The following is a 24,196-nucleotide window of genomic DNA, read 5'->3' on the forward strand; positions in this document are numbered from 1 at the left end:
TACGAGTACAGTAATCAGTTATCTTCATCTGTTTCCTGTTACTTGCCCAATACACACTTTCTAAATTACGTTCAATGTACATATCAGAGAAATTCAGGAATGAAAATGACGTTACATACGAGGTTGATGCATTTGTGCATGTCGCACTAAGCAAGGTATAAAAACAGTTGCTTTATGAGGAATTAGTTCGTACCATTGAATATTTGACGCAATAGACAAGGTGTTGCAGAAACCGATGTTGCTATAACCAAGTTTTACTGTACTTTACTGTGTCAGCCTTCTTTACACACAAGGTTTATCATTCCTTCTAACTACTGAAATGAAGTAAGGTTTAGTATAAAAACCTTTCAGACTATATGTTATGGTTATTGTGCTTAAAGTTTCCTGTCACATTTACAAAGTGAAAATTTGTAGGAGCCCAAATATGACACTACGTCTTGAATAAGTTGCATACATTTCAATTTTGTTTGTAACTCTCACAGCTTGAACTCAGAACACTTGGAATTTTTTTATCCTCATTATTTGTATATATTAGGTATCTAATGCTACTTAAATTATCCCTCTAGACCCATTAATACACAGTGTCTTAGAATAAGTATACAGTGATAGAGAAAGTTTGGTAATGTGATAATTTAGAAGATTGGTATGCTAGGTAGTGTTGTTGAGGCAGGTAATAGCAGGGATAGAGCATGGTCATGAGTCCCACAGGACTTGGAACTGAGAATGACTGTTGTGGCAATGGCCAGCAGCATTTTACCCAAACCACACCAAACTGTTTCGAAGTGTTGATCATGATTTTCTGAAGAATGCATGACAAGAAACAGAATACCACTTTGATTGGTGCAAAGCTACAATTGAAGCACATGTTTGGGCTTCATAAAGGTCACAAATATTTTGAATTCTTCATTCCTGTGGCCTGATTTTAAATTTGGGTTAGCAGTTATATAATACATGTTTGAAAATCACTCTGGTAAATTGTAACCAGTCTGTATGTTGAAGCAAAAATGTATACAGTATTGCCTTTTTGTTCCAGATTGAACATATAATTAAAAATTCTTCGCATAAGTGTCATTAAAGTTGTGGTTTCTACGTTTGAGAATTGCTGTGCAATGTTCATTGGTAATCTTCAGACTTCAGAGGGTCTTGAAGCCCTAAATATTTACTTGTCAGATAAAAGTTATGTGAATGGATTTAGACCAAGTCAGATTGATACATATTTCTTTGAAACACTGGACAGTTGCCCATCAGACAACTTTCCTCATGTGTGTCGTTGGTATCGACACATTTCAAGCTTTGGATTGGAACGGAGGAATTTTCCCTCACAAATTAATGCTACAGAGGGTATAAACAGGAATGTCAGTGAAAGTTTGGTGTCCATTATGGAGAATAACAGAATTGACAGACCACAGGTGAGAGACTCGTAAGGACAGTTACATTCAGGCTTTTGATGTGTCAGCTTCCTACCACAGCAAGACATATTGTCAGGTTGAAGATAGAGGAGGCAACCTCTAGATATACTGGATGGTTGTAAATATGTTTGGCCGGTCACGGTAGCTGAGCGGTTTAAGGAATGCGCTGTCTTCGCTCGCTCGGAAGCCGGGATCGTGGGTTTGAATCCCACTCAGGGCATGGATGTTTATGTGCGTTTTTCTGTGTTTGTCTACAGGTAGAGGCCTTGCGACAAGCTGATCACTCGCCCAAGGAGTCCTACCGAACGTGTAAGATCTAGTAAACCGAAGTGAAACGGAGAGTTTCATGGAGGTAGGCCTAGGCCCAAATTGGGGCTGTAGTGCCACAGAAAAAAAAATGTTTGAATAAGCAGGTGTGGACAGACAACAGAGGATGATTTTCCAGCCTTGAAGTTGGGAAGGGGGCTAGCAGTCCTTCAACACAAAAGAACTAGCATATTACCAAATGTTACACGGGCCTTATACAGATTATTTGGGAGGACTTAAATGTCCAGAAAGGGACATGAAATTTGGAACTTGGAATGACAGGAGTTTGTATAAGTCAGATTCATCAAAAACCTAAAGGAACGGAACAACTTGGAAAATGACCTTAAAGAAATAGGGGTTGAGGTTGTAGACTGAATTCATGCTTCTCAATGAATCTTTGTGTTCTGTAAGAGGCAGGAAGTGATATCTTGACTAGTTTAGGCACTGTTAGCTTGATAAGATGGACTGTGCTCCATGGAGGTAGTTGAGTAGGCAGGTAGATGTCTTCATGCCAAGAACGTAAACTATATAATTCCATCTGTTGCTTGTGCTATGAACAAATTAAGTCCCATTACCTAAACTAACACCATGGAGCTGAGCCCTTCTTGAGAAGCTGCTAGTTCTGCAGCTACTTAAGAATTTTGCAACATTTGATGGAACACAAAGGTTCATTACCATGTTCAGAAAAGCTCTCAACTGGTCTCTATACTGAGCCAAATCAATCCAGTCCATGCCACCCCACCCTATCTAATATCCATTTTAATATTATCCACCCACATATGCCTTGGTCTTCCTAGTGGTCTCTTTCCTTGTGGCTTCCCCACCAATATCCTATATGCATTCCATTTTCTCCATTTGTACTATATGCCCTGCCCATCTCATCTTCCTTGACTTGATCATTCTGATTATACTTGGCGAAGTGTACAAGTTATGAAGTTCCTCATTATGCAGTGTTCTCCAACCACTTGTCACTTCATATCTCTTAGGTCCAAATTTTCACCTCTGTGCCCTTTTCTCGCACACCCTTAGTCTATTCTCCTCCCTTATTAGCAGAGACTAAGTTTCACACCCACATAGAACCAGAAACAGAAGTATAGTGTTTTATATTTTTAATTTTTATTTTTTTTAACATCAGATGAGAAGGCAAAAGTTCCTATACTGAATAGCCTCTAACATTACCAATATTCAATCTCATCTTAATTTCCTCTTGAATCGGGTTTTGATTTGTTATAGTCATTCCCAAATATCTGAAATGTGCCACATTTTCAAAGCATCTGTTAGCTATCTTTATGTCATGATTTTGCCCTGCAATCTGGCGATGAAGGGGGCATGCAATAGCATAGTTGGTTGAGGCACTATGCTACAAGCTGGAAGGTCGCTGGTTCAATACCCAATGATGCCACTGAATTTTTCAATTGACCTAATCCTTCCAGCTGCAGTATGACCCTGGGGTCAACTCAGCCTCTAACAGAAATGAATACTAGGAATATACTTGGGGTTAAAGGGCGGTTGGCGCTTAGGGCTGACAGCCTTGCTGCCATCTGTGAGCCGATTGTCTAGAAAATGTGGGAGCCTCAACATCTCACAACCCTATGGGCCTCCACTGCCTGTTACAGGGATAGCTTTACTTTTACTTTTATCTGGTGATGAGACAGCAACATATACTTAGTTTTCTCTGCGCTTAGTTGTAGACCAACCTCCTTACTAAATTTCAGTTAAAGTTTCTGTTTTTCTTTATGGTGTCTATGTTATCTCCCAATAGATTTCACATCATCAGTGTAGACGAGCAGCTGATATGTTCCATTTAGTTTCAGTCCCACCTGGTTTTCCTGGAGCTTCCTAATGGCATGTTCTAAAGCAATGGTGATGAAGCATCTCCTTGTTTATACCATTCTGGGTAGGAAACTTATCAGACAGATGTTGTGGGCTTCATCGCCGACCTTTTCACGGCCTTCTAAAAAGGCCTTGTGCCACTGGTAGACCTGACGTTAAGTGGCCTCCATAATCTAGAGGTAACGTTCCCACCTCATGAATCGTAGTACGTGGGTTCAAATACCCGGCGGAGGTCGTCGAATTTTTAAGGGTGGAAAAATTCAGGGAACAAGTCCTCCGGGAGGGACTTTAAGCCGTGGGTCCCGTGTTGTAGCTTTACGGCACGTAAAAGAACCTCATACCTCCAAAGGAGGTCACTGAACCAAAATTGCGGACGTTTCCCGCCCAACAGCAGTCACTAATACCTCTGGTAGATGGTGGAAGCATTATAGATACCTCTCAGCTAGTAGAGCCGGTCTTGCTGGCTGGGCGGGACTGATGGTAAGGACCAATACCGGTAGGATATAGAGACTGGTAGAAATCACAGAGGGAAGCACAATGGACCACTACAGGTCTAAGTGCATGGGGAAACCCACCCTCTCCAATAACTAACTATCTAACTAGCCCTGACGTTCCGACAAACAATCATCACCGAAGGCCGTCTTTATCATGGGAAAAGTTTCCACTGCAGACTTGATTGTATTAAAATACTTATGTTGGGGGTTTTCCTAAAATTGATACATACAACTATGTTAGATTAAGATTTTTGAATGCATATAAATATTTTGGATTATGGAAACAGTACGCCACAGTGTTGTATTAATGCTAAACATGTGTTGAATCACTGTTAGGTTTGTCTTGCTGTCCCCAACACTGCGACGCTATTTACTCACTCTCATTTCCTTGTTTTGCGCACTTAACCCCGTTCTTCCATATATTTTGCATTTGACGAGTTGATTCATGTTTGAACTACTGGACTGCACAGGATTATGTCCCAGAAGATAGAACTCTTTAAAATGATATTCATTTATGACAGGGCTCAAAACTGGGAAGAAAGTGTAGTGCCATGCAAAGCATGTACGCACGTATTTGTAACACCCACCGAGTTGACACTGTGTTATGTAAACATGTAGTCATCTCTCAACTGTTATTAACTCCAAAATCATATGAATTTATGTGCCATATTTTAATGTGGTACATTTTCATAACAGGTTAGTGCATTTGTAGAGGTTTTATATTGTATTCAGGAGGTGCCTGATTTGCTAGGCATTATGAGATATTTGTATGTTTTCTCCAGTCTTGCTCTCAGAATGCCTTGATACAATCAGTAGTAAAATACATTACACAACTTTTCTGGTACCTGTTGCATATTTGAGAAATGCTTACTCTTGTAAGCCGTTATTATTATGTAGGAATTTATTATGGAATTTGAGCAGTATTGTTACATATAACCTCAAGAAAATTATCGTTTTGTTTGTACCAGCAACCATGTTTAAAACGTTTAATGTCTCCGTTCGATTTTTTTTTCTTCATATTTGTGGAACGTGTGTGAGATTTTAAGATGTGAGGTTTCTTTGTACATTTAATCAATTTTATATGCCGAGTAAGGGTGCTAAGGAAAATATTTTGACATGAGAGGGGAAGTAACAGCAGGCTGGAGAAAATTGTAGAATGAGGAGCTTTGTGATTTATACTTTCTGCTAAAGAATATTGTGTGAACACATCGAGGATGGGTTGGGTGGGGCATGTAGAATTCATCAGAGAGATGAGAAATGCATACAGAATTTTAGTTTGAAAACCTACAAGGAAGAGACCACTTAGGAGCCATAGGCATAGATGTGAGGATAATATTAAATGGATCTTAAGTAGGACTTAATGTTATGGGCTGGATTCATCAGGTTCGGAATAGAGTCCATTGGTGGGTTCTTTGAACATGTTAGTGATAAACATACTACCACAGTCAATAAGTTCGTGGACTGGATGCAAAGCATCGTTGCAATGCACAACAGCAGGTAGGTTGAGGCACGATATGATGCCCTGTCAGTTCAACTCTCGTCACAGCAAGTGGCAATTTTGTGCAAACAGTGTAAGAAAAACTACGGCCTCTATTGTGAACTGCAGTTAAATGCAAGTGGCAGAAATTGAAAATGTGGCAGTTTGAACCACGGGCAAACATCAAGTTCTGCCAGAAACTAGGCAAATCACCTTGTGAAACATTTGGTGTAGGAAGAATTGGCTGTTGCTACATGACAACGCCCCTGCACGTCACTCTGTTCTTGTCCAGGAGAAACTGGGAAAGCAACAGGTCATCATTTTGGCATACCCTCCGTACTCACCTGATCTTGCACCATTCTAGTTCTTTCACTGCTTGAAAGCAAAGCTACGTGGTTGTAGATTTCAGTTGCCCAAGGAGGTCGTCAATGCCACAAGAGATGCCGTACAAGAATTTCCTGTCAGTATGTTTCAGCACTATTTTTGGCAGCTGTATCAACGTTGGCAGACTTGCATAGTGGCCAACGGCAACTATTTTGAGGGCCAATATGGGTCTGTGTAAGTGTATGTGAATACCTTGTAATAGGATGCGATAAAACTACAGTCCACGAACTTAATAACTTTACCGTGTATATGTTGCTTTCTTTATATCCCCTACCTTCTAGGAATGTGTAATAACTGTATCCATAGTGTGTATATAGTAACCATCGTTTAGTGCATACAGTTTCACTTGTCAATTCACACTACATGTTTCGGCATCATTCTGCCATCCTCAGGTGTATTAATCACGTTAAACCATTGCACTGCCTGCCATGAAGTGTCCATTTATAAAATGACATAAAATGTGTGTTCATCGTTGTTCAATAATAAAATTTTAAAATTTACATATTAAAACGTGCCAAGATCTATCATCTTACATGTGTAATAACTGGATTATGTAATTGTAACTTAAAATTATGTCCATCTTTGCAATCAGACTAATTTGTAGTAATGATGATTTTCATGAAATAAGGTAAAGGTAAATTTGTCCCTGCTCGTAATTAATTAAGCACCTCACCATGATGTATGGTGATTGGGGGTACGATCATTCTTGACCTTGCGTACTAGACAGGGGTGAGTGGTCAGCTTCACATCCCAGCCACTTTACCCCTGGGGAAAGTTCCCTGAATGCCCATTGGCCAGTAGGTTGGGTGGGTACCAGAGCCAGTCTGGGCACTGTGGAGTAGAGACAAATTACTTTCCCCTTCTAGGAATTCAACCCTGGCTATCCACTGTTGCTATTCCAGAATAGTACCCTGAAAAAGGCCATGACTGCTCTCATACTCCATTTCAGTTTACTACAGTAAATGCATGTTCATCTTCGGTGTTGGATCCATTGAGAACAGCACATTAGGTAAATCCGTTTTAGAGAACTTTGTTAATACCTTATGGGTTGAAAGGGATATATAAATGTGATTGCTTTCTGCATGAAGTCTCCCATTAATACCTAAGAGGATGAGAATGTAATGAAACCAAAAACACTATGACATATTCATATGGGAAGTAAAAATACAGTTAAACATTGTATTTTATTGTAAATTACATGCCTGTGAATGGCGGTGAAGATTTTTATTGGTAGTGGAGCTGATGATGAATGGTTTCAAGGATGATGGTTTTGATGAAACATTTGGAAGTGGAGAAAATTAGTGCATGTTGGCATGAATGCTGTTGGAGCATGTGTGGAAGGCTGTGTGTTCATATTTATTTTTGTTTGTATAAGTAAATCATCGCTTTACAAATATATCTTGGACAAGGATTTACTGTATTCACAAATTATCTTGCCATTTGATACACAAGATGTTTAAAAAGTTTTACTGAATCAGCTTTGAAACAAAACTCTTGGGTCTTTACCTATGGATGTGAAATAATAAAGCAACAGAATTTGATTTTCAGTTAGAAAATTTCATACAAATCAACTTATTTCTGGTGGTTTCTTTTTTTTTTTCTTTTTTTAAATAAATTGAAACTTCACTTTGTCTCAAATGCGACCATTGAATCATCCCTCATTTACTGATTGAGTTTTCATGTTTTTCCTTAGTCCCTCCAGGAAGGTGCTGGAACAGCACCTGAAATTAGGTCAAGAGCCTTTCCTTCCACATCTTTTTCAGTTGCTTACTGAAATCCTATATGTAAGCATCCTGTATGTAAAGTAAAAAGTAAAAGGATCCCTGTAACAGGCTGTGAAAACCCATAGGGTTGTGAGACATTGAGGGTCCCACATTATCTAGACAATCGGCTCAAAGATGGCAGTAAGGTCAGCCTTATGCGCCAGCCGTGCTTTACTCCCCAGGAAAATTATTTAATTAAGTCCTGGTACTCATTTCTTTTAAAAGGCTGAGTCAACCCCAGGGCCATAGTGCAGCTGGAAGAATTAGGTCAATTGAAAAATCCAGTGACCTCATCGGGACTTGAACCCATGACCTTCTGGCTTGTAGCATGGTGCCTCAACCAACTACGCTACCATGTGCCCCCAAGCATCCTGTTGCATTACTATATATGAAACTGTCTATGTACTACACAGTCTGTCAATAATGCAACAAATTGTTCCTTCTTTCTTACACTTTCACTTTCGACACGACATGTTTCGCCCCTAAATGACCATTTTCGAGTGACTTACTGAATTGCCATATAATTTATTATATATTTTTTCAGTTGCAAGTTTTGAACCAATTTAATAATTTAATTAATTTCTGTGACTGTTCATCAAGCATTTATAAATCTGGTATGAATTTTATAGAAAAAATGTTAATTTCTAGCCTTTCTTGTAATAGGAGGTCAAAAAGACCAGACTGACTCAAACTGTGACTTGTAGCATAAATTTCATACCATGAATGATCAGAAGTCATGCATCAGTTCAAGAGATGAATTGTGAGGAAAAACAAATGCAGTATCCCATTTTTCCTTTTACACAGCTCTTATAGAAAGTCTGTTTTTTACACAAATATGAAAATTTTGTGTGTGCATTTTGAATGTACTTATTTTCGTGCAGTTGAGTACATTTAAGATCCTCTGATGTCTTTAAATTGCATATCTCTATTTTTTGTCAGCATTTTCGAGCCATAAATTCAAGCTTGTGATTGAGTCTTGTGTTTTGTCTAATAATTATTTATGATTTATTGTACAATTTGTGTTTTTCATTTCAGATGGCAAAAACAAAAGTACACAAGGACAAGAAAGATAAGAAAGGAGTAGATGACAGAGTTAATGTTTCAGAGCTCAATCCATGGCCACCATACATAGAGGTGTGTACTGAATTTCTGTTCCATGGTGGCCCGTAATATGATAATTATGATACCAATACTGTATTACAGATAGTGGCAGCAGTAATTTCAGGCCACATAGCATAATTGAATATTTAGCCTTTCTGATTATAATTCCCATTCTGGGTTTTTATGGTTTTCTCTAGCCCTTCCAACCAAATGCTGAAATAGTACCTCAGAAAAGGGTTGCGTTTTCGTTTGAATCCTTCTGAGTCAGTCTCTTCTTCTGTTATCTTACCATTTGATACACAAGATTTTTAAAGAGTTTTATTGAATTAATTTTGAAACAGAATTCTCTTGGGTCTGTACTATGGATCTGGAATAATAAAGCAACAGTATTAAATACAAATCTGGTGGTTCCTTCATTTAAATTCATTGAAACTTCACTTTGCCTTCTTAAACGTTACTTTTTGGAATTGCAACAGTTGCTGCATTGATTTATATTCATTCATTTCAACATCATCTATATCTCCCCCACTCTTTTGCATTTTGTCTTTCAAATTACTTTAACTATATAATAAACAAAACAATCATATAGTCCTGTCTAGTGAACAGGGAGATTCGGTTACGAAATACTATATTTATACAGGCAAAGATTGCCATATAAGCTGGACTGATTAGATAGGTAGATAATTTGCCACTTGCGGGATCCCTATTTTGGCTTCCATTAATTATACATTGCATCATAGAGGAATCTAGTACTTCTAAATGAGAATGTTGCTTAGTAGTGGAGCATAATCTTGGTGCACAGTACCACTCTCTGTATGCAGAAATGTGATCAAAAACACACAAATGCACAGCCTCATCAAAGAACAAAAACAGAGTGTTTTAAGCTATTCCTCTTCGAAGCTTCAGTATGATATCAAATTGTTCTTGTAAACGGGACCACAAATGACCAGTGTAAATGTTGTTGTATCTTATTTTTCTTATGTCTACAGGAAAGGATTCATTTGTGGAACAAGTTTAAGTTGCAGTATGAGGCAGAACTGGCAGCTAAAATACCATTTCCTATAAAGATTACATTGCCAGATGGAAAAATTGTTGAAGGGCAGTCATGGCGCACAACTCCTTATGAGGTTGCTAAAGGAATCAGGTATGCCAAACATTTAATGTTTTTAGCATTTTCTTTTGTCAGATTTTTCTCATGATCTTTTCCAGTCAAAACATTTTATGCATGTCTCCTTAGCCAGTATGTTTCAGCCATTTTCCTGTACATATTGTGGTATGTCTGTGAAAACCAGAATAGTTCAGTCAGAAGAGACATCTGTTACTAGGTTATGACACATTGAATACCACCTGTGTGTAGCAGAAGTTATACATATAACAGTAGAGAAATTGTGAGAAGTGGTGTTCTCTGTCATGGCCACCCTGATGCTATATCTGGAGAACAGAAACTGATGTTAATGCAGTCAAGTAGGGAGTGGTTAGCAGTCTGCAGACGAGGTGGAAGCAAGTGCTAGCCAGCAGCAGCCAGTGGAGGCCAGGTGTGGGACTAGGTTTCAATGACCAGTGTTAGCAGCCATAAATAGTTAGTCATGAGATATGTGCCAGCCACCAAGGACAGGAGCCATTGAGCACCAGAAGCTGAGGAATCAATGGCACTGGGAAATATTACCATGCAGTGCCTAAGTTAATTGTAAAGGGTGTGAATTAGTGATAGCTCTGTAATTACCTGTAATGAATAGTAAAGTGTGGGAACTAGTGAAACTATTTTAGGATCTGCAGTTAACAAGTTATAAGGATCCAGTAAGTGCATCTAGGCCACGCCATAGGTCAAGTGGTTAGTCGCTGGCTTCCCACTGTGGTGGCCCGGGTTTGATTCAGGGTGTGGGCAAGTGTGATTTGTGGTGGACAAAGTGGCGCTGGGGCAGGTTTTCTCAGAGTACTTTGGTTTCCCCTGCCAATCTTCATTTCACCAATTGCTCCACAATCACTCTCACCTATCATCTGGGGCTGGTACGATAGGCCAGAAGTGGCCGCAGTACAAGGGACTTGGTCCCACCGCACTAGCAATAAAAAAAAAGTGTAACTACCAATCCAAGCCTTATCCCTAGTCACTGACCATGTGACACCTGGTGTCAGAAGTGGGATAATTGGATTGGATGGGATCTGATTCATTGAATTACTGGGCTCAAAGCCACATTGAATGGTTACATTGTTATACCGCAGAAATGGAACCAATGATGGAATGCCTGCTGGCCAAAATGAATGCCTTGTGAAAAAAAGATGGACTCCAGTCAAGAAAAGACGGATGACCATTAAAGAGATGAAGGCTGACTGACAGATGAGAGCCAAAATGAAGACCAGTCTAGAAGAAGTGAACACTCAAAAAGTTGCTCTTGTTCTGACATCTGTCAGCCAACAGACACTGGGCCTTCATAAGGAACTTGACGCAGAGGTTGAAAGAATGGCAGCTGGGTCACAAGCGGTGACAGTGCCCCTATATGCATGGATCCAGGGCTTCCACAACCAAGGTGGTGGGAGGATTGAAGAAACAGAACTGCACTTAAGAATTAGTAACAGATGACTCTTCTGATTAAACTATTCTGGCTTTCTGTGGGCATGCCGCAATGTAATATTACATATTTCTATCAAAAGTTTCAAGAATAATCAAGAGATGGCAGCACAGTATTGAAATGGTAGCTGTGGTGTTTGGTTGATATCCAGCTGCAAGAAAAAGAAAATATTGCATCGTAATATATCACCATCTGATTTGCAGAGGAAATGTCCAGTAAAAATGATCAGTAGGTAACAGCACATGTTATGGTACTGAAATGATTGCTTTGGCATTTGGGGGTCATTGTTACACTGGTTCCTGCAATTGAGCTGGGTTGATTACTTAGATTTTTCTTAAAAGCCGATTGTTATGTGTAATGAATGAAATGCTAGTTTTTATTTGTAGAACCTTCTTCTGTTAGAATATTTTCTTTGTAATGTCATGTCCTTACTGTTGAAAAGCTGCAAACAGACCAGAAGTACTGATATTTTTAGTAACATGTCTTGTACTTAACATTGAAGGCGTTAATATTGGTCCACCTTTATCTGGCGGAGACTTACCAGAGATGTGGCTCTTGTGACTGCATTATGGAAGTATAACCATTATGTATGGTACAGATGATGTGACCCCTACCAGAGTTAGGTTAACTATAAGTATAGTATTTAAATGTTAAATATGATTTTCTGTTCAATATGTTACCAGCCACTTGTAACCAGAGCAGTTGACTCTACTATAAATCCATTAACCAGCCTGTAGGCTGAGTCAGCTGCTCTGGTTACAAGTGGCTGGTAACATATTGAACACAAAATCATATTTAACATTTAAATACTATACTTATACTTATACTAATGTTTCATTAAGGATTACAGCTGCAACCTGCAGATCATTTTCTTGCTATCCTGAAGATTGCAGCTGCACTGCTTACCACAGTGTTAGTTACGCTCAGGCAATCAACATTGCTAAAATTCAGGAACCAGGATATGACGGTTAATGCTGACCATTAAAGCCTGTTGTGTTTCAGCCAGGGACTAGCAGAAAATTCGGTGATTGCCAAAATAAATGGAGAACTGTGGGATTTAGACAGGCCTCTTGAAAAGGATTCCAAACTACAGTTACTGAAGTTTGATGATGAAGAAGGTAACTATGAATAAAATGTAGATATATACAGATACTCTTAACAGAGGAAGTGTTTTTACTACTACTCTGATTTAACATTATAAATCTCAGGCATTTTAGATTTGGGAAGAAAATGAATTCAGTGTTTACTTATTGCTGGTGATCAGTATATTTATGGTTCGTCTGAGAGTTTCAGCTTCTCAAAATCAAGATAGTGATGGAAAGCTGTTATTATGTCTCAGAAAAGATAGTGTGAAGCCTTCATGAAACAAAATTCAAGGTGCCTTATAAAGTCCCTACTACATTAATACCAGCCTCTTTTTCATTCATTTAGGGCACCCTGTTCTAACAAACAGGGGCAACTGGGCAGTTCAGGCATTACATATATAGTGGATACAACATTGTGTCACATTCCAGAAGATAATGTTCTGCATAATCACTTCTGTGTGGACATCAGATTTAACAAACGCAATACATTTAATTGGTGAATGATGTAACTTTGTTTTAAAAATGAATAGATACCTGAAGAGAGCAATTTATGCATGTTATTATGGTTTTCCATTTCCAGATTTATAGTTTTAATGCAATGGTTTATGAATTAAAAAAAAAATTACCCATCTGTGCTCTGTTTTACTGGTGCTGGGTTTTCTTTCTGTCAGGGCAGCAAGTGTTCTGGCATTCTACAGCACATATACTGGGTGAAGCTATGGAGCGGGTATATGGAGGCTGCTTGTGTTATGGACCTCCTATAGAGAATGGATTCTACTATGACATGTTCATAGATGATAAGCAAGTAAGGCTATTCTGTTATCATGAAGCTGTTGATCTGAGATCTGAGTTGAATATATTCGCTTCCATAATAAGGCTTTGTCTATACAGCACAGATCTTGTTAAGATTTTGTTTTGTATTTCTATTTAGAGTTATTTAATTATGCCTTTAGTTGCCAATGTTATATAGTGTTGAATGATTGGATGACTAATGAAAAATATGTTGGAAAGGATATGGAAGGAAGTGGTTTCAGCATAATTTAGGGTACTTCTGTGACATTTGCTTGGAAGTATTGAGGAAAACCACAAACAACCTCAGGTTAACTGGTGTCTGAATTGAGATATGAACCAAGGACTTTACAAATACCATGCAGAAGTGCTATCCACTAAGACTGTAATATTAGGTGTTTTGATTTTATCATGCAGTGGCTCCCAAACTTCCAGATTAATTCTGATATAATGAATACTTAAGGCATTTGATAGTATTCTTGGAGATCATCCCAGTGCAAGGCCACTGTGTACATGGGAAGATGCAGCACAAAGAATATGGGCATAAATTTGTGTAATTTGAGTCTGCAATACCAGTGGTCAAGTGTCCCAAGTTGTCATTGCCTTACTCTGCATGCCTACATTGATTAGTACATAAGAATAACAGAACAGTGAAAGTGATGGTGGTGGTGGTGGTGGTGATGATAACAGAAATGACAACAGAGGTGTTACAGGATTGTTGTCTCCTGTGTTGTTACATGTTGTAGTTCTGCATGTGGATACTGACATCTTTGAGAAATGTGCTGTAGCTTTTGTGAAGGCTGAAGTGTGTGTTTTGGAAATAAGCTTAGTTATATAGGAAAGTTACAAGGAAGGTGGTTATGGGACCCAAAAAGAGGGGGTAAAAGAAAGGAATCCAGTCATAGCCAATGGGAAGAAATGGACAAAAAATTATCTCATTTATTGCAAAGAGGTTGGAAAATGGAATAGTGAGAGAGAACAGACTTTTCCAGCTATTCATGATGGTTTTGGGTAGGAAAGCAAAATTATGTAAAGAATGGACAGAAATGGTCTTTCTCAGGGCTAACATAAGTTTTTCTCACAGAGGTGAACTTTGAACTTCAAGAGTGGGAAGGAAACAGTTTTTTAGGGTCCCAGGTGCAGGGAAGTGGGGAAACAATTGTTTTTTCTCTGTCAAGGGCCTGGATAGAGGAATGTCTCTTAGGAGAAAGTCACTGGTCTATCCTTGGAGAGGAACTGCTATTTCCTTTCATTCAGGGAATGGATGAGATGCTTCATTGATCTGCTAAGGGAAAACCTCTCATTCCTCTTCATGTTGGGGGCAAGCTTGATCTCTGTTGCTTCCTGTATGAAGCAGTCCCTGTACCTGGACTTAGCCCCTGCACTGATGTTCAGCAGGTCATGGTGGCCCAGGTGATTGCCATGTTCTGCTATGACAAATTTCTTGCATTGATACAATTTGATGTGATGGTGGTGGTGTTGAACTCTGGGCAAGTTGCAGTGGTAGGTTCTTGTGAATGCAGTAGTGAGCTCCAGGTTCTGTAAGAGGTGGGGAATTTATTAGCTAGCTAAGGAATTCTGCTGCTCTGTGGGGTTAGTTTAGTTACAAGTAGTTTACATTTTTCGCTGACAGTGGTGATTTGGATTGTCCTTCCATTTTGCAGATAGGAGTAGTAGTCTCTTTCCTGGACATCTGCAGAAGCAAGAATATCCTATTTTGCATTGTTTTTTAAGCTTCAAATAAAAGAAGAATGTTTAAAACTTTTTCTGATGATCGAATATCATTTGCAGCCTTCCTTAGAAAAGTTTATAATGTGTATGTGTCCCATAAAATATCCCTTTGAACAGTATTTGATTTTCTGTTATCACCATTGGTGATTGGTATTGTGAAATTTGTATTCTGACTTTGGAGCATGTCTGAAATATAATTTGTCTATTGTGCTGAAGGAAACTTTTTAAAAGTAGCATTTTCACATGCACACAGTTTATAATACATGAATGTAGTTGGTTTATGTTAATTTGTTAATGATTCTGCACTTTGTTCTTTTCTTTGAAGGTGTCTAATTTAGATTTTCCAGTTGTGGAGAATATCATGAAAACGATTGTGAAAGAAAAACAAAATTTTGAACGTCTTGAACTCAGAAAGGAGGATCTGCTGGAGATGTTCAAGGTAATTTATAAATGTTGCAACTAGTTGTATTTAAATTGAATGTAACATGCAAGTCATAAGAGTTAGCATATATATATGCAAAATATGGGTTCAGTGTTTTTGAAGTAGTAGGGTCCATGACTCATAAACTCTAGGAAGTCTGTAAGGCAAAGGGTGTGTTACATAAACTCCCTCCTGCCTTAAAGCAAACATTACTGTCATGTGTTGCAGCCCATTGATACAGAGGAGCAAGTGGTGGCTGAGTCATGATAGTATAACAAGTACATATGGTGCAAAGGAAGTATCATTACTAAATATTGGGTTAGATTAGATTTAAGTGCGGTTTTCAAATTTTGAATTTCATGTAACCGTTGTTGACCAATATTTATAACAGTTGCAGTTAACATCAAGTACAAACCTGTTAAATTGACAAATCAAATCCTAGGAGTATTCATCACATAATGGAATTAAATTAGCTATATTTAACCAGCAGGGCTCAGCAAAATGCTCTGTATGTTTTAGTTAGGCTCTGGGTGTCTTCAATATTTTTGGTATCCAAACAGGTTCGGAAGACACCACTTTATAATGGATTTTTATGTTCCCTTCGACAAAATACAGGGAGGTTCTCACCTTTGTTGATCAATTCACAGACACCGGTACACTGTGAGGCTTAAGAGAGTTTTGTTGCTGATTCAATATGCCTGTTGGCTGATAATGTTCGAACTGAATTAGTTACAATTCACAGATGACAGGAGGTGTTGAAAATGCTGTCTCTCTACATGCAGAAAGTCCTTGTACTGGCAGAAGAGCTTCTGATTTACCCTTTGAAGCTGTTCTGCGGGAATATTTGCAATTTCCCTGTGAATATTTTCTTTTAGTTCTTCTTCTCTTGGAAGATTACTGCTGTAAACTTTGTTCTTCAAACAGTCCCAGAAGAAAAAATCACAAGGTGTCAGATCAGGTGACATGCTGGCCAAATATCAGTGCTGGTAATTCTGTCCCCAAAGATATTGGACAAAGCCTGCATAGATATACATGCAGTGTGGGCAGTGGCTGAGTCTTGCTGAAACCAGCCATAGAGTGTTTCTTCTTCTGTTAGCTCTGGAAAGAAGTGCCCGAGGATGACCTGTATATATCTTGTGCAATTAATTCTTTTGATAAAAGAAACAGGTCCAGCAGCCCTCCTTGCACATAAGCACACCAGATACCAACTTTTATTCTATGGAGCAGGAATTACGTGTTAGATGTGGATTCTTTGAACTCCAGGAGGGATTATTTTGCGTATTGTCAATGTGGATGTCAATTGTGGATTGATCTTACTCTAGATGACAGACTGTAGAAACCAACTGCAGAAGTGAACCCTGCTGGCTGGATCACACCACTGCAAAGCATGGGTTACTGTTGTGTTATATGGTCTAAGCTTCAGCAGTTGTGTTGCCTTTCTTACAATAGACTTTGACACTTCAGTCTCTTGAGCTAGATTTTTCAATGATTTTCTAGGTGTATGTTCAAGTCTGGCTCTTGTGTCATCTGACTTTTTCTCAGTAAGCACTTGGAATTTATGTTTTTGTTCCTTGCCTATTAGGAGCCCTGTTGATCAAAGTTTATTCACCAAATTGTGAATTATTTGTCTGTTGGGATCTCTTTCATCAAAAAATTTATGTTGAAATTTTTGCCTATACTTTCTAGCAGATCCATATTCCACGTAGGTATCAAACAAATACACGTTGCTCTGAAGTATAGTGCACTCTGATGTAATGTGCTGCTTACTAATTGTAATTAGAAGATATGCTTATTGAAGCTGATAACTGCCGCCCACTGTTGACAGGTCATAAACAAATTCTGCACTGCTTGTCATGAAACATAATGCTGTCAAGCAGTTCACAGAATTAATAGTTTTCCTTCATTCAAAACGTTATCAGCCATTAGGCATACTGATTCATTGTCAAAATTCATGTGCACCTCACAGCCAGTGGTGCACCAGTCACCATGAAGCACAGGGCCATGAACTGGTCAACAGAGTTGAGCACCTCCCTGTACAATCCCTCTGTTGTTATGAAATACTTTTGCCATTTTATATGTCCTTACTGGTGACAGTCCTACTGGACTTTGTTTGCATCTATCTTGGTGATCACACTATATCACATTTTTGTAGAATTGCTTTTGTTGTAGAGGAAAGGAAGAAGTCACTGGGAGAGTGTCTTATTCTTATTTGTCCATCTGTTCTGTGCATGTTTCTAGTACAACCAATTCAAAGTACGCATACTCAATGAGAAAGTCAACGCACCAACAACAACCGTATATCGATGTGGGCCACTTATTGATCTCTGCAGAGGACCACATGTGCGGCATACTGGGAAAGTAAAGTCTTTCAAAATTACAAAGGCAAGTAATATGTGCCCTCAGCTACCTTTCATCTTGGGCCATGAAAACCATTAATCAAACGGAAATGTCAAGTCTACTTCCTCTTCCTTTTCATCATTTGTCTTCATATTTTTACTGCTTTTGTTTAATTTTTTAACAATTTCATGTGTATTCATTTCAATCTTGCCATTTTCTAAATGCAGGAATGTGTCTTATTTTTAATTAAAACCCAGATAATTACATTTTACTTTCATAGAACCTGGCTGTTATTTTTATGTCATGTGTTTTTAAGAATGTGTAACTTGGGGGGTGCTTGGTGTGAATCTCAGCTGGGACACTGGCTGTCCTTGTGGATGTTTTTTGTACTTTTCTTTAGTCCCTCCAGTCAGATGCCAGGTTAATACCTTGTGCAGGCTACAGTCACTTGCAGATCATCTCCAATTTATTAGTCATCCTACCGTTTGATGCTACTGACAATATCATAAAATAACCTGCCACGGAAAGAACATGTTCCTTGGAATGTGTTTCCCTTTCAAGTAAGGGTATTCCATATTAATTGGTTTAGTTAGTTTAAGGTACTGCACTTGACTTTATGTTCTAATTTTCTATCCTGAGAACCATGTGATGCTTTTCCTGCTTGCTGAATTTGGATAAGAATGCTTTGATTTTAAAATGATGATTTTTAATTGCAGAATTCTGCTACATACTGGGAAGGGAAGAGTGAAGCTGAGTCTCTCCAGAGAGTTTATGGAATATCATTTCCAGACAGCAAGCAGTTAAAGGAATGGGAAAAATTCCAGGAGGAAGCTGCAAGACGGGACCATCGGAAAATTGGCAAGGTTAGTGATTGTGTTCTTGGTCTGAAAGCAGATGGATTGTAAACCTTGATGGCTTTACAAATTAAGTCTTTCATTACAGGAATTTCTGAATCTAAAACTGCTTGATGTAATAAATGCTCAGTCATTTCAGTTTAAAGGATCAGTGATTACAGATGTTGAAAAAAATACAGCGTTAATAAACATGTGTAAAATGCATTATTTGATCCACAGTAAAAGAAAGCTTGAAATACAAATTTTTCTAGGATGTTTGTGGTTGGAAATTTATGATGTACAACATGGGTCAATATATGTTCTTGTAGAGTGTTGCATTCAATGGATGGCCATCACAATATGGAATAGGTTTAGTTAAGGCAAGTGTAATAATATTTCAGGGTGTACTTAATAATTTGATTGCCAAATCTTGCCTTTTAGTCTCTCTCAGCTCTCATATTATAGTGTGTTGTACAGTGGAACCTCTGTTATTGCAGTGCCACATGAGCTAGCAGCATATCTCATGAAGGTTATCTGTGTAAACTGTATACACAGAGTGTCCCAGGAGGAAAGGTCAGTATTCTGGGAGGTCATAGTTTTGGTCATTCTGAGCAAAGAAGTGTATGCGTATGTGTCCTATTCCGAACGGTTTCCAAGATAGAGCTATGGATATTATTGCATGCATAAAGGAACATCAGGATGCACTCAGACGGGCAACACACCATACCCTCACGTGAGTTGCAAAGTGCACTGATGTTGGCGGAATTTTCGAAAATGTATTATACTAGGTGGAGGCATGTGGTTGCATATTTGGTTGTGGCACTGTGCTACAAGCCGGAAGGTTATGGGTTCAAGTCCCAATGAGGTGGATTTTTTCAGTTCACCTAATCCTTCCAGCTGCACTGTGGCCCTGGGATCAGGTTAGTCTTTAACAGAAATGCGTACCAGGAACCTCCCTGGGGGCTAAATGGTGGCTGGTGTGTAAGGCTGACAAACTTACTGCCATCCTTGAGCTGATTGTCTAGATAATGTGGGACCCTCAACGTCTCCCAACCCTATGGGCCTTCACGGCCTGTTACAGGGATAGTTTTACCCTTTTTTTTTTTTACCATTATACTAGGTAATCTGTACCAACTTGGTCACTTGAACAATAAGTACCAGTATTAGAAGCAGAACAATATCTCTCATAAACAATGTTGGAACTGTATAGTGAAAAAGCTCTATCTCAGAATCTGTTCAGAATAGGACACATGTGCATATTCACTTTTGTGCTTAAAATAACTCATACTTTGTCCTCCCAGAATACTGACTTTTCCTTGTGGGACACCCTGTATAGTGTGTAGTAATAGTACCAGATATAATGACAGTTGAAAATAGTGGTTACTGTACAGAGTACTTAAAACCTAACAGGTTTTTGCAACTTTGTAGCCAAAATCTAAATGTGACTTGAGGGTGGTAGGGAAAAACCAAAGAGCAGCTCAGATTTTGGTATATTACCTTCACAATTTAATTGTTAACATTGCAGACAATAAAATATGTTTGTCATATGAAGTACTGCATCTTTATATTATAATTTCTTCAGGGGTTCCGTGACTAATAATAACAGGTTCTGGTTTCGATGATTGGATATATTAACACCTTACACAATTTACAGTTTATAAGATTTTAACCACCATCCAGTGTGATTGATAAAAGTTGTGTTTTTAATTTTTCATCCTTTACATGTTTTGCTCAAAACGACCATCTTCAGAAGGATATTACCATGTCAAAGATATAAATATTATATATTTTAACAAATGCTAAGATGTACATTGATTTGTTAAAAAATATGAAAATTATTACAGTAAGTCTGTTTACAAAGCAGTGTACAATATTTATTCTAATCTAGAACCAATTTGGTTCGTTTCATTACACTTCTCATTAATGGAAGATGAATATATTCCACAGCATGGTATCATCTGATGATCAAAGCTCATTTGGTATAACTGGACCATGATACCAAAGAGCTTGAAGTCAGTATGTTTATATAGGCTGTATCGATCATCATGCATATTGTTTCCAAAAGATGCCTTAAATCGTCAGGTTGTGAATTTATACAAAAAAAAATGTTCCATCAGTATTATAGGTAGACTTTTCCTGACTAGGGTATCACCACTTTGTATGAGTTATTTTCAACCACATAGTTGTTCGTTTTATAATTGCTTTTATTATTATTATTATTATTATTATTATTATTATTATTNTTATACAATCTGTAAATTACAATATCTGATTCTATATTCTTTAGAGAAAAAAACAGCGTTTATTTCGTTCGCTTATCACAGAAATTGTAGAAATAGGAGCAAATTTAGTTAAGTGACTACAGCTTTAACGGATCTCAAATAGCGGCCCTTTAAAGAATTCCGTATGGCTGCGAAAACCTAAGTTTAAAGGGCCGTAGGATAAAGGTTAAAATGTAGTGGTTGCAGAATCCCAGCCAGTTGAATGGAAGAAAAATGCTGAAAACTTCAATTGGAAAACCTGAAGAGACAAGACTATTTGGATAGGCTTAGATAAAAGGGTAATATTAAAATAAATCTTTAAGAAATGGATGAAAACTCCGTTGTGTTAATAGATGTTGATTTAGTGCACTGGAATCCCAGTTTAGTGTTCTGTAGTTTGAGGATTGCCCTCGTAGCATTCAGTGTCAGTAATAGCAGTGTTAAATATCCCCTTTTTAAGATTTTCCTCAGTTTAATGTCCAAATCCACTGCTCCACAAAGAAATCTTAAATGGGAGTTTCACTGTATTTTGCTCGCGCACACATGCATTAACATGCACGCGCGCACACTGCTGCTGAGACATGGCCACAGCCTGTTTCACTTTATCCACTTTAGGCAGAGCAGATTGTGGATGAACGAGTGTTTCTCCAGTTACCTGTTCTTGAGGATTATTTCAGAGAGAGAGGTGTTATTTGTGTATATCGTATATTGTTTGCAGGAACAAGAATTATTCTTCTTTCATGAATTGAGTCCTGGGTCATGTTTCTTCTTACCTCGTGGCGCATATATATACAACACACTTGTGGATTTTATTAAGTCTGAATATCGTAAACGGGGTTTCCAAGAAGTTGTCACACCAAATATCTTCAATTCCAAGCTGTGGCAAACTTCAGGACATTGGGCACATTATGCTGTAAGTTTTAGATATGATACTTTTGCTATGAAAATGTAGTATATAAAGTTATATAACTGAACATGTATGTTCTACCAAGTGGAGGTGGGTTCAGATACCTTCAAATTGCTTGTAGAAGACAATGAAAAGGGAACCTGCTCCCTGTAGCATAACTGGACCACCCTGTCAGTAGTGGGTCATAAGTACAGAGATCTTGCCCTCCAGACTAGGGGTTGTATGCAAGGCTGACTACCTTGCTTTGTAAAAAAATTATTGCTGTGAAATCCAAAGAAGTGAAAACTGAATGATGTAATTCATGATAACCTGGCAGACTAAATAAAGACTGACATAGCCAGGAATAGGCAAATGTGGCTGAATCTTCTCAGGTAGGCTTGGTTCAAAGAGGGCTGTTTTGCCCGTGACAATGACGAGGACAAGGATGATAACGGCAGCGATGATGGTGATGATGAGTATGTACTTTACTTGGCGATGTACGGTTCATACTTTTTATTCAGAATTTTTTTGATTAAAAAATGATGTGTTCTGTATGGTATGCATGCCATTCTTACTGTTAATGTAAGTGCTGTACATTATACAGGGTGTCTGTAAATGATTGATACACTTTCGGGGATAAAATTTGAGGAAACTACAAAGTATACCCATGTATAACCGGTATCAGCAGAAAGTCAAATTCACAGAGATTTTACAATTGGTGGTATTTCTCTGTAGGACCTCTCTGTACCTCCAGGCTCCACAATTATCAGAAATGATGTCTCCCACAGGGAAGAGCTTTTGTGTAATTGAGTACGCAAAAACAAATTCATGCACCAGTGTTCAGCAGGCCATGTGACTTCTTTCTGTGGGGTTATGTAAAGGAACAAGTGTGTGTGCCACCTCTACCACTGGATATTGATGATTTGAAGTTGAGAATTACCTCAGCTGTCGAGACAGTTGACAGGAACATATTAGGGAGAGTATGGGATGAGCTGGTTTACAGGCTGGACATTTGTTGGATCATGATGGAGCTCACATTGAGCATCTTTAGGATATGTAAAACTTTCAGAGTTTGTCATTCAAATGATGCTAGTTAAAACTGTATAGCTATAAAACATACCTTGGTATAACAAATTAAAGTGTATCAATCATTTACGGGCATTCTGTATATAGTATACACACACCTTCTTACACACTTGACCTGATAATGTAATATATGATTAATGCTACCACCATATTTAGGGTTGCAAAGATTTGGAAGTTTGATGATTTTAATAAAATCTGGTCAATTATAAACAAAGAAGTCAGATTTTTTTTAAATACATGATTTATGATATAATTAACCTTTAATGTACGGACTTTTAAATTGCCGGGAGCCCCCTGCGGCCAGTATTTAAATCACCCTGATTAATTAAATTTGCAAACCGTCAGAAAAAAATCCATATTTTCCGTTTTATGCAACATAGAATTAAAAACTAAAAACAACCTGAAAGACAATAAATTTTTCTACATATACACAGAAGAGCAATTTTTACAAATGAAAATTAACTGTGATTATTTTGTCATGAATTGCAAAATATAATCTTTATTATATATGTCATGATATTCCAAAGGACTTACCCGTTGTTTATTCTTCAGCCTTGAATCATGGTGATATTGTAAATATAATCACACTATATACTCGTACAATAATATTTTGTTCATACTGTACGCGAGTTTGAACTGCGTCACTTCACAGTTTACGATAACTCACACTCGATGCGCGTGTACTACTTGTCGAAGCAGTCCAACATTCTCGAAGCAGCCGAACCCACACAGCGCAACGTGACACTTTACGTACTTCTGCGCTTCTTATTCTGAGAACAAATACGTCTTAGCTTCCCTTTGGCTGGCCAGTGTTGTGATTGTTTCACCTCCAGTCGACTCAGTTGGGCCCCTTGATAAATTTGGCCCTCTCCCGAGAAACGCCACTGACCGTGATATTCGGGTTGTGCGATTGAAGAATCATCTTGCGGTAGGGGGGTTTCTAGCAAAATCGAATAAATTATGTTGATTGACAAAGTGACACACTCACCTGTTGGTAATATTCACAAAATAGTGATTCAAAGTAAGTATAATACTAGTTGAAAAGAGTGCCAGTCTGACACATACTGAAAGTCACAGTGGCGAAGATGCCTTTACTCACAAAGTACAGGGTCCGGCAAATTGACCTCCCGTATTTGGAGAGGGCGCTGTGTGAGTTGTGGTGGGGATACGGCGGCGGAGGGGGTACCGATGGATAGAGGTATAAGTGCCATTTGCAGTAGTCACAATGGCGTGGCACGGTGAGCATCGTGCGTTTGTTGTGGAAGAGTATATTCGTAATGGTGAATCGGTGATTACTACTCAGCGAGCATTTCGCATTCGGTTCGAACTTGGCCGACATGATCCTGTTCCGGATAGAAAAACTATTCACGTTTGGGTATCAAACTTTAGAGCAAGAGGTTCTGCACTGAAAAAGAAATCGCCTGGCCGACCTC

The 24,196-nt window shown here is 38.4% G+C and overlaps 1 protein-coding gene across 7 annotated transcripts in view; it reads left to right on the forward strand.

The window, feature by feature from the left end:
• The window catches only part of LOC111869724 (threonine--tRNA ligase 1, cytoplasmic), a gene marked incomplete at its 3' end in the record, with an annotated part of 29,108 nt that overhangs the window by 2,866 nt on the left and 2,046 nt on the right, over positions 1 to 24,196 (forward strand). For 3 of the 7 annotated variants that reach the window (XM_023861450.2, XM_023861451.2, XM_023861454.2), the window contains 8 exon segments: positions 8,702 to 8,800; positions 9,757 to 9,911; positions 12,337 to 12,452; positions 13,091 to 13,224; positions 15,265 to 15,378; positions 17,599 to 17,742; positions 18,414 to 18,560; positions 21,510 to 21,704. In XM_023861450.2, coding sequence (XP_023717218.2) covers positions 8,702 to 8,800; positions 9,757 to 9,911; positions 12,337 to 12,452; positions 13,091 to 13,224; positions 15,265 to 15,378; positions 17,599 to 17,742; positions 18,414 to 18,560; positions 21,510 to 21,704 — 1,104 coding nt within the window. 7 annotated transcript variants of the gene reach the window in all.

Source organism: Cryptotermes secundus, unplaced genomic scaffold, assembly GCF_002891405.2.
Source record: "Cryptotermes secundus unplaced genomic scaffold, Csec_1.0 scaffold2210, whole genome shotgun sequence".
NCBI lineage: Eukaryota > Metazoa > Arthropoda > Insecta > Blattodea > Kalotermitidae > Cryptotermes > Cryptotermes secundus.